The sequence below is a fragment of the Brachyistius frenatus genome, unplaced genomic scaffold, assembly GCF_029030835.1.
Source record: "Brachyistius frenatus isolate BFR_SWC_R1_liver_20210118 unplaced genomic scaffold, ASM2903083v1 Contig_30, whole genome shotgun sequence".
NCBI lineage: Eukaryota > Metazoa > Chordata > Actinopteri > Embiotocidae > Brachyistius > Brachyistius frenatus.
In genome coordinates, this window is record NW_027210629.1 from 4291679 (window position 1) to 4304773 (window position 13095).

Below are 13095 nucleotides of genomic sequence, written 5' to 3' on the forward strand. Positions count from 1 at the left end.
AATTACTTAAAGGATGAAAGCCTGGGTTACATAAATACTGAGGTAAAGAGTCTGAGTCCTCATTCCTACACCGCCGGTTTACTCCTCTAGACGGGTGCAGGGGCAAAAAAAAAAAAAAAAAAAAAAAGAGGGGGGGCGGGGGGGTTAGTTGGACAGTGCAAGATATCTTGCTTTTCTACTATTTTTCGACCAAACAATGAGATTAAAATAACATTTTGTAAATTAACCAAATATGTAAACATTCTTTAGGTGTATTTAGGTTTAGGAATTTTGTTTATGCAATAATTCACTTTGGTTTATGGAGTCAACTCTCATGCTTTTTCTGGGACTTTCCCGTATCATTGTCTTCCTCAGGATGAAGAGTGGATTGCATTTATTGTTTGCTGAAGATCTTTAAAACCAAATCTGTTCATTTTAATCCGAGCAGATGTCACCTTCACATACTCATTGTTGCACTTCATGTTGTGCTTTTGTGTAACATACACTATTAACTAGACAAATTAGCAGATTAGCACTACCAGATTAACAGCCCCATGGAGGTCTTTTGAGCCCCTGATGCTCTGGGACCTCATATGGTTATATGGTGGATGGTAAATTTGTATTTCTCTACACAACGGCTCCTCTCAGTCAGGGAAAAAACTCTGGTAGGAAAATAATGAATAAATGAATACATTAAAGTATATAAGCAAATCTTTTATTTTGGTTAAACCATAAGCACTGTTGCAGAAACTTCTTCGGTTTTTATAAAAGTGGACTCTGGATCAGCACACAGCTGAAGTAACCCTTTTGTTCAGAGGCCTATCTGCAATTAAAACCAGCAGACATTGTTAGCGCACCACAGGCTGCACATAAAGTGTTGAGTTGTATAGAAACACACATCTATTCACTGGAGGATTTCAGAAGAAGTAGAGCTGCTCATATCCTGTGAAGTTTCCAGCATAGACAGGCGTGTAGTTGTAAATCAGTGACGAGGCCTCTTCCTCGGGATTGTCAAACTGATGTAAACTTCTCCTTCCTGAACAAAGCAGAAGTTAGATGCATGTGATTAACATAGAGTACAATAGGATATCTTAATCACCTCCATGGGGAAATGGGTAGATCCGGATACAGTATTAAATGTAATGTTTGTATTATTTTAATCATAAATGATTTTAATGTAATTACAACTTCCTTAATAATATCTTGTAATTGTTGGTCTGTTTTTCCTTGTGTCTGGTTTATTCAAGATACCTGTGTACATTTCAGATGAATGTTTAATCCTCTGTTAAAGTAGGCTAAATGTAATTTTATAGTACAGCATATTATGATATAGTATATATTCTGACATTTGTCTTTTTTTGGTTAATTTCAGAGAAATATATACCAGGTAGCCTACTGCATCACAATGATGCAATAATTCTATACATATATAATACATTGATATTAAAATAGTGCTTGACAGGTTGCAGCATTGCCCTAATATCACCAGAAATGTGTATTAAAAAATAAAGTGGCAGCAGAAAATCTCTGATAGCAGACAAAACATCTCACTATATACACTGTATATCATCAGCCTGCAACAATGCCATCTTTGCAGTGCATGACAGACAAAAACTGTATAAAGTAACCAATAAAACCCAATAGAATTTCTTTATTTCTTATTTGTAGACCAGTACCTGTGTTGTGTATTCTATGTCGTAGGATTGACTCAATACTTCTAAATAATGTGACTTAATCAAATTGTATTACTGCTTTACACATAAAAATCTGCTGATATGCTGGAGTCCAAGATGTGCACCCATGGAGCTCTGATAGTGTGTTGTTTTAGGTTAATTCAAATATGTACACATCAGTCATTATCTATCAGAAATCATCAACATGATAAACAGCTCTTTTTTCAACAACTGTCAATATGGTCAAACTGGATAAAATCTTCAGTTGGGTATCCTTTATTACAATATGAATTATCAATATAGACTGTGATGTAGGAACATGTCTGAAAATTCAATTGAGAAACTATTGAAAAATAACATAAGAATGTTGGAATGTCAATTCCTGGTTAATACAATGATTTAAATATCTGGAAAAAGTCCACTCATAAAGTTCAATAAATCCAAATATAAATAAATTAAATATATTATCATTGATAATGAGTGTTTGTCACCTTCATTGACAAAAAACTGTGCCAGCAGCGATGACAGCTGAACAGCGTGAGGGGAGTGAGGGAAGTTCAGCTTTCTGTTCCACTGGAAACGATTCACCTCCGGGTGCCACTGCACTCCGTAGAAAGGATATCTTTTACCTGACATGAGAGAAGAAGCAAAACAACACCCAGGTATACTACTGTTCTTATAACTGTATCACAGCGCAATGACTCAGTTGGTCAAGATAACATAAAAATGTTCTTGTAACCTTCTAGGGTCGAGACAAAGTGGGTTCCGTTCTCAGCAACGTTCGTCGACAGCAGGGAGAAGAAACTCTGCAGCTTGTCGTTTTCCTGGAAGGCCTGTAAGAACATTCGTCACATCAATCAGCAGTCATCATTTGTGAGATATCTCTTATTATATTTCGATTCTCCATTAATGCTATTCCAGATTATTAAAACTATTTACAAGGATGAGCTCTTGGGCTTGATTTCTTTTGATGCTTTGTTTTCTCTGTGTGGCATCAGATAAGTTTATCTGCACTATCTTATCTTAACCCTCGTGTTGTCCTCGGGTCAAAATGACCCGCAGCTGTGTTCAACCAAGTTCTATTTTATTTCTATATTTTTATATTTTTTTGGGATCATTGGTCATCATTCTTTAAAGAAACCCTCACAGCCTCCTTGTCACCAATGATCCCAAAAAATATGAAAATAAAATAGAACTTGGTTGAACACAGCTGTGGGTCATTTTGACCCAAGGACAACACGAGGGTTAAATAGGTGGACAGGTTAATGAGCCGGAGAGCTTGGACAAAAATACTGAGTCTTCCTGTGCTTGGATATCGAATGGCCCCAGGTTTCAAAGCTGATTTGATTAAATACAAATTAATTTAGGAATATGCACTGTATAAGATTAACATCACCTGAAACGTAAAGGATCTAGTTAATCAAATTACCACGAACCAACCGCCACACTGTGAACCTGGGTTTTGGGGGCCTGGAGAAGTTACCGAGCTCTGACACAGTTTACAAAGAAAACTTTGCAACGCAGTCAAAGTGAATGAATGCAGATTTTTCACATATCAATATAGTTTTATCTGTTAAAATCCTGTGGAGTCAGAATTTTCCAAACAGACAACCTGGGAATCACGTTTCCTGATGTTGAACTGATCAGATGATTGACTGTGATTTTACCTCTCAGCAACAATAACAAGGAAAAACCCCAGCAGAAGTGAAACATGTATAAATTCACTGCGGTGTACCTTTACTGTAACTCCATAGTGGTGGAAATTGCCAGTCAGAGGTTCTTGAGTCAAAGCCTTCATGAGCTCGTCAGGGAAACCTTCGAACATCTTACTGGTGTGGGCCTCTGCAGGGCAAAGGGACAGACATGTAATTAAGTGTTCCTGAAACCTAACTTAAAAGTTACAAGGTTCCGTCAAACAGTGTCATGATGGTAAGATCAATATATACAGAAATGGTTTGGTGACTGACTTTGAGCTCAAACACACCCTCTGATTTACAGCTTTCCTCTACTGACACCAAGTGTTGTGATTTAGTTCATGCAGTTTCCAAAAAAATGTAACCAAACAATGAAATAGTTCACCTTATATCTATTAAAAACACATTTATAAAATTCTAATTGTAAATCGAGGCTGTACTACTACTAGACATGAAAAATTATTCACATAAAGACACCAGTGAGGCAGAGAGCTTTAACCTGAGGTTAAGTTAAGGGGCATCGCTACGTTCTCAGCCATGGTGCTTGTCAGAAGATTTTCACCGGCCACCAGCACAGTGAGCAGCTGCATGCCCATGCATGTGCCCCATATGGGGAAGAAGTCCCCGGCATCGTTGGCCTGAAACACATGCGGTCCAAAATCAAACTTTCTTTTTCTCTTTGCCTGAAACAGTAAAGTAACACCAAAACACCTCCTAACAATATTAGAACAGAATCTGACTCCGTCTATATTCGGCATTCAGAGTTGTATGTAGTTAAAAGTACTTCAATGTTAACAATAAACAGCATTTTAATATCAAATAAAGTCCTCGGTGCAAAGATTGATCCCTTTCAGAGTATTAATGATGGACTCTAATGTTGGACCTCATTAACAGTTTCACATTGAAAACTTCAGCAGGTTATATGAGCTTGTTGTATATATCAGTACAATCATTTAATAAGTTTGATTATTATGCTGAAATTCTGTAAAGTTAAAATAATGAAAATACTTAAGATTGCTGCAAGAATAGTCCTTTAAAATTGTGTATAAGCACAATATACAGTGAGTAAATTAATTAAAAGACAGATAAACAGACAAAGGACAATACTTTTTTTTTTAAAGAACTGATAGTTAGACAGGGCAGGTCTTATTACGGAAAACAATAAAAATAAAAGAATGTTGTACAAACCACGAGGGCGAGCTTGTAAAAAATCTTTGCCACCCGGGCAAAGTCTGAAATTTCCAAATCCACAGCTCCCCCGATGAGAAGCAGGCTGAACAGAGACAGCAGGAAATATATTTACTGTATTTATTTAAGATAGAAATGCCATGTTTCCAGCCCATTTATTTTCATATATGTAGCTCACCCATTTATCTTCTTGAAGATGTTTTCATATTCAACAGTGGAAAGAGTCAATCTGCGCAAGGAAACAAAACAATCACTGAAATCAACAGATCATGCTTGGAAAAGCTCCTGTCAAATGTATGATGGTCTATCTTTACTGTTATGAATAACACCAGAGGACTCATCCCACCTGATAGGCATCACTCTGCTGCCCCCAGACTCCATGTATTTCACATAGGAGGCAGGTATGTAAGTCCTCCCAAAAGGTTTCATGGCTTCATCTGAAACTAACTGAGTTAAAACACCTGTGGGACAAAAAACACAGCAGCTGTGGAAACAATTTGACACTGACAAAGCCATAGAGAAACTGTCCTTTTCTCTATTTTCTAAATATTCGTAGCAAATAAACGTATCTTTCAGTGAAACACACATCAAGTCACTCACTTACCGATCACAGGTCGGTCATTCACCAGCTCCTGGCTGAGCACAGTCGGCATACTTTCACTGCAACAGAAGCAGCAGGCCAAAACCAAACACAGATGTGTTAAAAATCCTGTGTTGGACATGTTTTCGCAAGGATATAATTCAACAAACCAGTCTGATAAGGCTGCTGCTGATATGGATTGATGAAAGCAGCTGCAGCAGACTTTTATATGGTGTGTTAGAAGAGGATATGGTCACCACAGGGAAGTAAGGAATGCCCTGATTTACATGTGACACCTCCTGTACTGGACTTGCTGGTTAGACGAGTTGACTGCTGAGGTAAACAAATATTCTGCTGACAGTGCGGACTTTTCGGTAAAGTTCGGACTTTTCGGTAAAGTTCGGATCACAGAGTGTGGGAAAGGATGCCGCTTTGTGGGTCTTCGTGGATTTTGCAATAAGGGTGACATAGATTACATGAGAGCATTAAAGAAGGCAGCTGTAGGATCATACTGCTCACAGGGATTCACAGTGCTGTCAGAGGTTTCTGTCCCTTTGCAAAAGCGTCCACACTCTTCTGTCTGTTTCCATTTCCTGTAAAATAGGGGCCATTTCTCCTGCCTTTTTCCAATAATACTGTGAGAACATGTTTGATAATCTGCTGTATTTTTGGAAAGCATCATGTGAATGTCCTCAAAACCACATCTCAGTTATGCAATACTTTCTTGAAACATTGTGAAAGCAGCAGATTCTGCAAAAAGTTTCTACACGGATTACGTAAAAGGAGACAAATGTCTAATAACTGAGCAACTTTATTTCCTGATGAAGACACTGGTCCTTGATTTAAGATTATTTTGTCAAAGGTTTCATAGAGAGAGGCTAAAATTACCAATTCATACATTTTAATACAGCCAGATAAAGTTCTTGCAGCCCAGTGTATACAATGACTCAAAGGTTGTCTGGATAAATAAAAAGAATTAAGGATTATCTTTAGACCAAATGAGTCTCACAAAATATATTCTGTAACACATAAGGTTTTATGGTGACAGGAGACAGAAGCTTACAGTAGTAAAATGCAGCTGAGTGTTCTGCTTCTGTTTCCAAGTGAAGCTCAAGGGAGTAAATTAAATCACCAGGAATGCTTTCAGTCACTGGTGACTGTGCAACATTTGAGTGGAATTCAACAATTCCCAAATGAGTAACAGCTGGAAGGAAAAACAGGAAAAAAAAAAAACTCCAACAGAACCAGGCTCAGAGGTGGCTGCCTTGATCGGTCGGGGTGAGGGGAGAGCAGAGAGAGAAAAGAACAGAAAGAGAGATACAACTAACAATAAACACTGGGTAGATTTGTGGTACCAGTAACTGCAGATTAGATATCCCCAGAAAAAGCAGAAACTACAGGAGAGAGAAGAAAAAAGGTTAATGATATGAAATGGTGGCACATGAATGTATGGAGGGTGAAACAGGGAGGAGAGGAGCTCAGTGCATTATGGGAGGTCCCCCAGCAGCCTAGTGCTATAAAGAGCATAACAAAGGTCACCTGATTAACCCTGAGTATAAACTTTATCAAAAAGGAAAGTTTGAAGCCTAATCTTGAATGTGGAGCGGGTGTCTGTCTCCTGAACTGGAGAGGGCCTGAAAGTTAAATGTCTGCCTTCCATCCTACTTTTAGAAACTTCAGCAACCACAAGCAGGCAAACACTGAGAGCAAAGCGATGTATTAGGATGATATGATCTCTGTTGCTCAATCCTGTCACTCTCACTGCAGCATGTTGGATCAACTCAGCTTTTTCAAGAGTAAATGGGACATCTTGATAATAAGGAATTACAATAGTCCAGCCTTGAGGTAAGAAATGCATGGACTATTTTTTTCACTCTGAGGCAGGATGTTCCTAAAGATAGGATATCCTAAGCCTTTCATTCTTCTATTGTTTTTATTTATGGCCCTTCATGGGTTCCTTTATTTAAGTAATAAAAACACATTTAAAATTCATCCCTCCATTGGATGGAGGGGTAGAAGAGTGACTGATTACTGTAAGATGGAAGACTGCATGACAGTTTTGGTCATTTGTTTAATGATGTGAGAGGAATGTGCACCTCCAAAGATCAGTCAAAGTGGTGCATTATTAACTGATGTTTTAGCCCCTTCTAGTGATCACATGGTGCATGTTTCTATCAAAACACTGCTACTAACTCAGGATGGGTCAATAGAGGCTCAAATAGAAGCATACTGAGCAAAGTCTTTTAAAGATCACATCGTAAAAATACAGAAAGCTCACCAAATGACAGGATATAATGATCATGGTTTAATTTTTGTAACATCCAGATATTAGAGAGAAATTATTTTAATCTGATCTTTAGCAATTATGCACACTTGTATTTGGTTATGTAGAGTTATATCCCAAGTTACAGTTTTACTTTTATATATGTATGAGTATGATTATTGCATCCATTGCGTCAATTGTAAAGTCTGTATTTAGCACCAACCTCAGAAAGTCACAGATACTTCCTATATTTTTCCAAAGTGTTTTTTAACTTCAAAATACTGGTCATTAATGTCGGGGATATTTGGTCCAGTCTCCAACAACTGGACAACTTTGACAACTTCAAATACTACAACATCATTTTATTCTCATCTATCTTCTTTGTTTTTTAGTCTTTTCAGAAATATTAACTCTTGTAGATGTTATTTAAGACATCAACATATTAATACAGCAGTAAAGAAAAACTTCATTTGATCCTTTCGGTCACACTTCAGTCTGAAATAAGAGTTTTTCTGACATCCATGAGAGCAGCAGCTTCCATCTTCAGATGGTTAATAAATCAGAGTCCATTCATTTTCTGTCTTTCTCTGCAAAGAAAAAACACAAAATAAAGTATTTACTTCAAAATTGTAAACATTAAGCAGTCTTGAACTTGCACAATAAATCCAGGTTTTAGCCTTCCCCCTGATGGTCACTTTCAACACTCATATAACAAGGCGCACATAGAGAGAAAGAATAGAAAACGTAAATTTAGTGGAATGCTTTTAATTTAAAAAAATTCATGTAATTTGTTAATTTATTGTTGAACACTGTTTAAACCTGTCTGGCTTCATTTCCACCACATTTAGGACTTCTTGTCCTTGTTGTCTTGTGAGTTAAACACTGAAGTCATTTTTAAATTTTAGAAACAGTAGTTTGAAATTGAAAATATGTACCTAAATATTTTTTTTTCAGAGTTTAAAACCTTAATATTCCCACAGTCAGGCATTAACATTCATACTCAACATGTTTTATATGTTGTAAAGATTGAGAATGCTTTTCTGAAACAGAATTTAAAAAATCTCATTATGTACAGTATAATTACAAAGGCCAAAGTTTCAAATGAGCAGTTTATTGAAATTATACCAAATAAAAAATTAAACACAAGACGCTTTATCATAAAGCAACCTCACCTTTGAGTCTTTGTATCTCCTGACTAACATCCTCATACACAGCAGCCAGCAGCTCTTCTTTTGATTTCAGACCATCCAGAAATACTGAAAAAAAAACAGATTTAACATTTAAATGTCATTTATTTTATTTTTCAATAATAACACAGCTACTAAGGTAAGAGTTTAAGCATTTGTCAAAGTTTTTTTGTATGATCTCTGTGACTAAAATACTAAAACTGCTCCAATAATCACACATTAACCCATCAATAGCCAATGTCACTATCACACAGCATCTTTGACTGGGCTCTCACCCATTGCCAACACGTTGCTTTCCATGTCTTTGCGGTTTTTCAGGTACATTGGCCATACGTGCCCATCGAAGTATCCCGGAGGATCAGGAGGCGTGTACACCCTCGAACTGTCAATCAAAAACAGGAACACAGGTAAAAACACAACATTTTACTTTTACTTTTAGTCTCAAACAAATTAAGCTGTAAAAGTGAAAATATAATGTAAAAACAATGCCCCCAACCCCCCTCTCAATAAAAGAGAAAAGAGTACCTCCGTCTCGCCTTACAGACATCAAAAGGTATTTCCATGAAATATCTTTTGTCAAACAGCTCATTCAGTGGCCTGGGCATGAAAGAAACATCAGGGGGTTACAGAATTATGACCAAGAATATCATATTACTGAGAGATTATTAAATAAATTCTGGGACTCTTATGGTAAAAAATAAATAAAACACAGCTCAATAGCAACTTTCACTACAAATTTGAATGGAAAATCTTGATCTGAAGAACAAATATTGATGTTTTTTAAATAGAACCGGCAGTGTCAATTTACATCTGACATAGCTTTTTTTCAACTAGTAATTTGTTATCTATTATGTTGACCTGTTTTCTTGTCAGTGGACAAACTTCATGATTTTGCATGTTCAGCTGTTAAGTAACTACCTGGAATTATTTCATTGGAAGCTCAATTTCATACCAGCTGCAGCTTTACAAAGTCACAACTTCTTAGCAACTCCCTATGAAAATACAGTCCTGTAAACTTTGGAATCAAACGTTAAAGATTTTATTCATTGAATTTATAACCTCAATAAAAACAATGTGACTTTGTTAATCCTCCCTCTTGTACCTGTGGTTGAAAATGAGGAATCCTTCCACTATCAGTACGTACACCTCGGTATCGACTGATGGTGTTATATAGCTGGGTTTCAGGCCCTGCTGCCTCAGGAACATGTGAGGATCTATTCGCCATGAGTCCACCTCTCTCATCATCGTGTCCATGTGGAGAGCATCAAGCACTAAAACAGAAAAGGGCATTTTGATCAAAACATTGTAGTTATTCATTAGCAAAATATTTTCTGGTTCAAGCTTCTTTAGTTTCTGTCTTTATAACCTCTTAGTTTAAACATCTGTCAGATGAGGGATTTGAAGATTCACCTGAGAAACATTTTCCACTGTTTTATGATATTTCATAATGATGAATGAAAAAATTTGCAATCAATACTCTCAATGCTGTTTTAAAGACCTTTCCAAATTGCCAGGAGTAATTCTAGTAGAAAAACCTTCCACTAAAATTTGTATTTTAAATATATTGTATATAATCTATTAAATACCCAGCATTTGCACATACACCCTCTCCAGGTTGCTAAAACTCGTGAATTCTTGTAACTAAATGTCACAGAAATGACCTCAGTGTTCTCGGTCATAGCTAATCCGCTGAATCCATCCGCCATTTTCAGATGGAAGGATGACAGCTGCACCAAACTGTGACGTGATGTGATTGAACTGCGTGCATTTAGCTACTTATAAAAACAGAAAAATAGAACTAAAACTCAGTAGAGTGTGTCCAAGTTAAATTGTATTACTGTGAATAAGGATTCACTTACTTCTGTTACTGAATCCAATCGTTATAGAAGGTCACGGGGCAGAATGAAAAAATTCAAGAGAAATTTTAATCCAGTGTTGAATATCAAACAAATGAAGTGTCCTTACTGTCATATTGCTTGAAGCCGTTGCTGTCCAATGGTACCACAGAATCATCCTGAAGAAAAGAGCATCTGTGATCACCCAAACTCTCAAATCTCCAGAGTGACAGCAGAAAAAGTGTAAAAGTATCTGTATGATGTGAAGACAACCTCACGGTCTACCTTAAAATATGAGTCCTGTGCAATGATGCAGCTGTTGGGGATCTGATGGTGTAGACTCTTGGAGAGAGTAGATTTTCCTCCATTCGTCATCCTGAAAAAACAAACAGTCCATATCGCTAAAAGCAATCGTTACTTCTTTTGCTGCTGTGCTATCGTGTGTGTCAGGACCAGAGCCTGAATGAGAAGCAACCGGGCTGATTTATCAACTCATATCAGTGCAACAGAAAAACATCAGTGTTGGTGCAAATTTACAAGCCAAAAAAGAAACTTAAGTACACAAATGTGTATTTTTCAACAGTAAAATGTCCCGCTCAAAATCTATCTTAGTTACAATAATTTAAAAATATAACCAGGTTAAAGGAGCAGTCTGTAGGATTTAGTGGCATCTAGTGGCGACTTTGCAGAGTGCAACAAACTGAACACTGCTCACCTCACCCTCCCCTTCCAAGATTGTAAAAAAAAAAATAAAAAAAAATAAAAAACATGAAAGACCCTCTCTGAAGTCAATGTTTGGGTTATCCTTTCTGGGCTACTGTTGAACCCCCCCCCCGATCCCCCTGAATCCTACACACTGAACCTTTAAGGGATCTTCATTGAAAATGTTCATGATATTTGTTTATGTAAAAGGCAAAAGGAAATCCACTGATACCTAGGTTTTAAGAAAAAGCCAGCATTAGTTTGTTTTTCAGCTGCAAACTGTCATGCGCAGTAGATATAGCAATTACAACTCTACCCTAAAAACAAAACTAAAAAATCAATGGATTCTGATTCAAACATGTTAGAAAAAAAGCACTGGCTGATATATATCGCTATCAAACCCTAAAGTATCAAAACCAGTAAATGTCATCACTGTGTAATTAGAGGCATAAGCACGCCAACATTTTCTGAATGCTACTACATCCATCACTGGAGCTGGGTGTGGCCAAGTTAACACATTTTAAAACTTTTACAAGAACTCCTGTCCACTGTTAGCACTGGATTTACAACCTCTTCAGGTTGTTAAACCTCATGCCATCTGTGCCATTAATGGCTATTCTTCTGCCATCCATAGATCCTTCCATCAGTTTTAGATGAATGGAAATATTACAGCTGCACCAAAAATGTCTTGCAAGTTAGAAAATAAAAACAACAGAACTATACCACAGCGCGGATCCAGATATTTACAGCATATTGCTGTTTTTAAGCGTTTATTTTCTAAACCTATATTCGTGAAATTGCAATGTTTCAACTACTGACATGGACATAAAGGTTTGCATCAGCCAACATTTCATTTTACATTATTGGAAAACTGTTTGATCAGTGAATAATATCAGAAACAAACAAAAAAAATAAGGCTGGGTGATTTAATTTGGACTTTTAGGACTCTGTTACAGAAAAAGGTGGGGGTTTTTTTTTCCAGAGAAAACAACGCTTATCAGTCTTATCTTAGGTGTCACATGTGGTATTTGACCTGGTGCCCCTGCTGCTCCCGCCACACTACATGCATGTTAGCCAGTATTAATATGTCATTTAATATCATCAGACTAATATATTGTTTGCTGCCTCTGTGATCCGTCGTCTTCTTTGCCTGTGTTTCCCACTCAAACAATAAACCATCAAGAAGCGTTTTAGAAGCTGACACTGGCTTACCTGGTTAAATGAGAGATGAAAAGTGATTATAAAAAGCAAAAAGGTTACACGTCTTTGCGCGTTGTTAAGTTTGAGATGCAAAATGCTATCTGCGGTCCGACAGGCCACCCAGAGCCAAAATGACCAAAGGAGTTTTTGCAAGGAGGTCACCACATTAATGTTTACAATCTTCCTGACTTACTTACCCCCCAACTCCAACAACTAATGTCTTCATTTCAGCTCGCTGCGGCTGCAGACTTCACTGATGTGAACAACTGGTAATAACGAATTCATTAACAACCCATGAGCAGACTTTACTGGGTCGCTGCCCCAGCAGCCCTGCTGCGCTCCCTCATGCCTTTCCGCTAGTGGACACTCGTGATTCGCTGATAGTGCTGTGACGTCATTCACGACCTGCCCATTGAGTTCAAAAGAAGACAAACGCAATAACAGTAATATAGTTACATTAATTTAAAAAATAAAATACAAATAATTACAGTATTACAAATGAGTGGGACAATCACGAATAAATCAATAAATGAATTATATGAATAAAAATAAAATACATTTTGTTTAAAGCTCAGTCTGCATACAGAGGCATTTAAAAAAAAAAAAAGTAAGGTATATTATGTAAAAAGAAATATAAATTAATAATTGAAAAAAGTACAACGCCGTATATTAGATGGAAATCTAAATATAATACATACTATACAGTTTTAAATAGTAATGTTAAGTCAAATATCAAACAAACACAAGACAGGGCAGAACTACTTCACGCGCATGCGCAGACTAACTTTTCCGCG

The 13095-nt window shown here is 37.0% G+C and overlaps 2 protein-coding genes across 2 annotated transcripts; both read right to left on the reverse strand.

Annotated features, from left to right (window-relative positions):
* Positions 1-708: 708 nt before the first annotated feature.
* On the reverse strand, positions 709-5434 carry LOC138621374 (gamma-glutamyl hydrolase). The gene is made up of 9 exons (XM_069699363.1): positions 5139-5434; positions 4881-4995; positions 4713-4763; positions 4535-4619; positions 3846-3984; positions 3388-3494; positions 2392-2485; positions 2144-2281; positions 709-1015 (listed from the first exon to the last, which is right to left on the reverse strand). The coding sequence occupies exons 1-9, from the start codon at positions 5254-5256 to the stop codon at positions 897-899; spliced, it is 966 nt and encodes a 321-aa protein (XP_069555464.1). The 5' UTR covers positions 5257-5434; the 3' UTR covers positions 709-896.
* Positions 5435-5928: 494 nt separating this feature from the next.
* nmrk1 (nicotinamide riboside kinase 1) lies at positions 5929-12640 on the reverse strand. The gene is made up of 8 exons (XM_069699624.1): positions 12499-12640; positions 10685-10775; positions 10530-10578; positions 9667-9835; positions 9090-9161; positions 8840-8946; positions 8550-8633; positions 5929-7964 (listed from the first exon to the last, which is right to left on the reverse strand). Exons 1-8 carry the CDS (start codon positions 12525-12527, stop codon positions 7948-7950), a joined length of 618 nt encoding a protein of 205 aa, XP_069555725.1. The 5' UTR covers positions 12528-12640; the 3' UTR covers positions 5929-7947.
* Between the last annotated feature and the right edge of the window lie 455 nt (positions 12641-13095).

Bases quoted from the DNA above. Each gene is read 5' to 3' on its own strand.
- nmrk1 (XM_069699624.1), bottom strand. From the start codon at position 12,527: ATGAAGACATTAGTTGTTGGAGTTGGGGG. The intron at 10,776-12,498 runs GTAAGTAAGTCA...TTGTTTTTTCAG, and splicing joins TTAGTTGTTGGAGTTGGGGG to GATGACGAATGGAGGAAAAT. The intron at 10,579-10,684 runs GTAGACCGTGAG...TCTTTTCTTCAG, and splicing joins CACAGGACTCATATTTTAAG to GATGATTCTGTGGTACCATT.
- LOC138621374 (XM_069699363.1), bottom strand. From the start codon at position 5,256: ATGTCCAACACAGGATTTTTAACACATCTGTGTTTGGTTTTGGCCTGC. The intron at 3,495-3,845 runs GTTAAAGCTCTC...TTTGCCCTGCAG, and splicing joins GCCCCTTAACTTAACCTCAG to AGGCCCACACCAGTAAGATG. The intron at 1,016-2,143 runs GTGACAAACACT...TGCTTTGTTCAG, and splicing joins ACAGTTTTTTGTCAATGAAG to GAAGGAGAAGTTTACATCAG.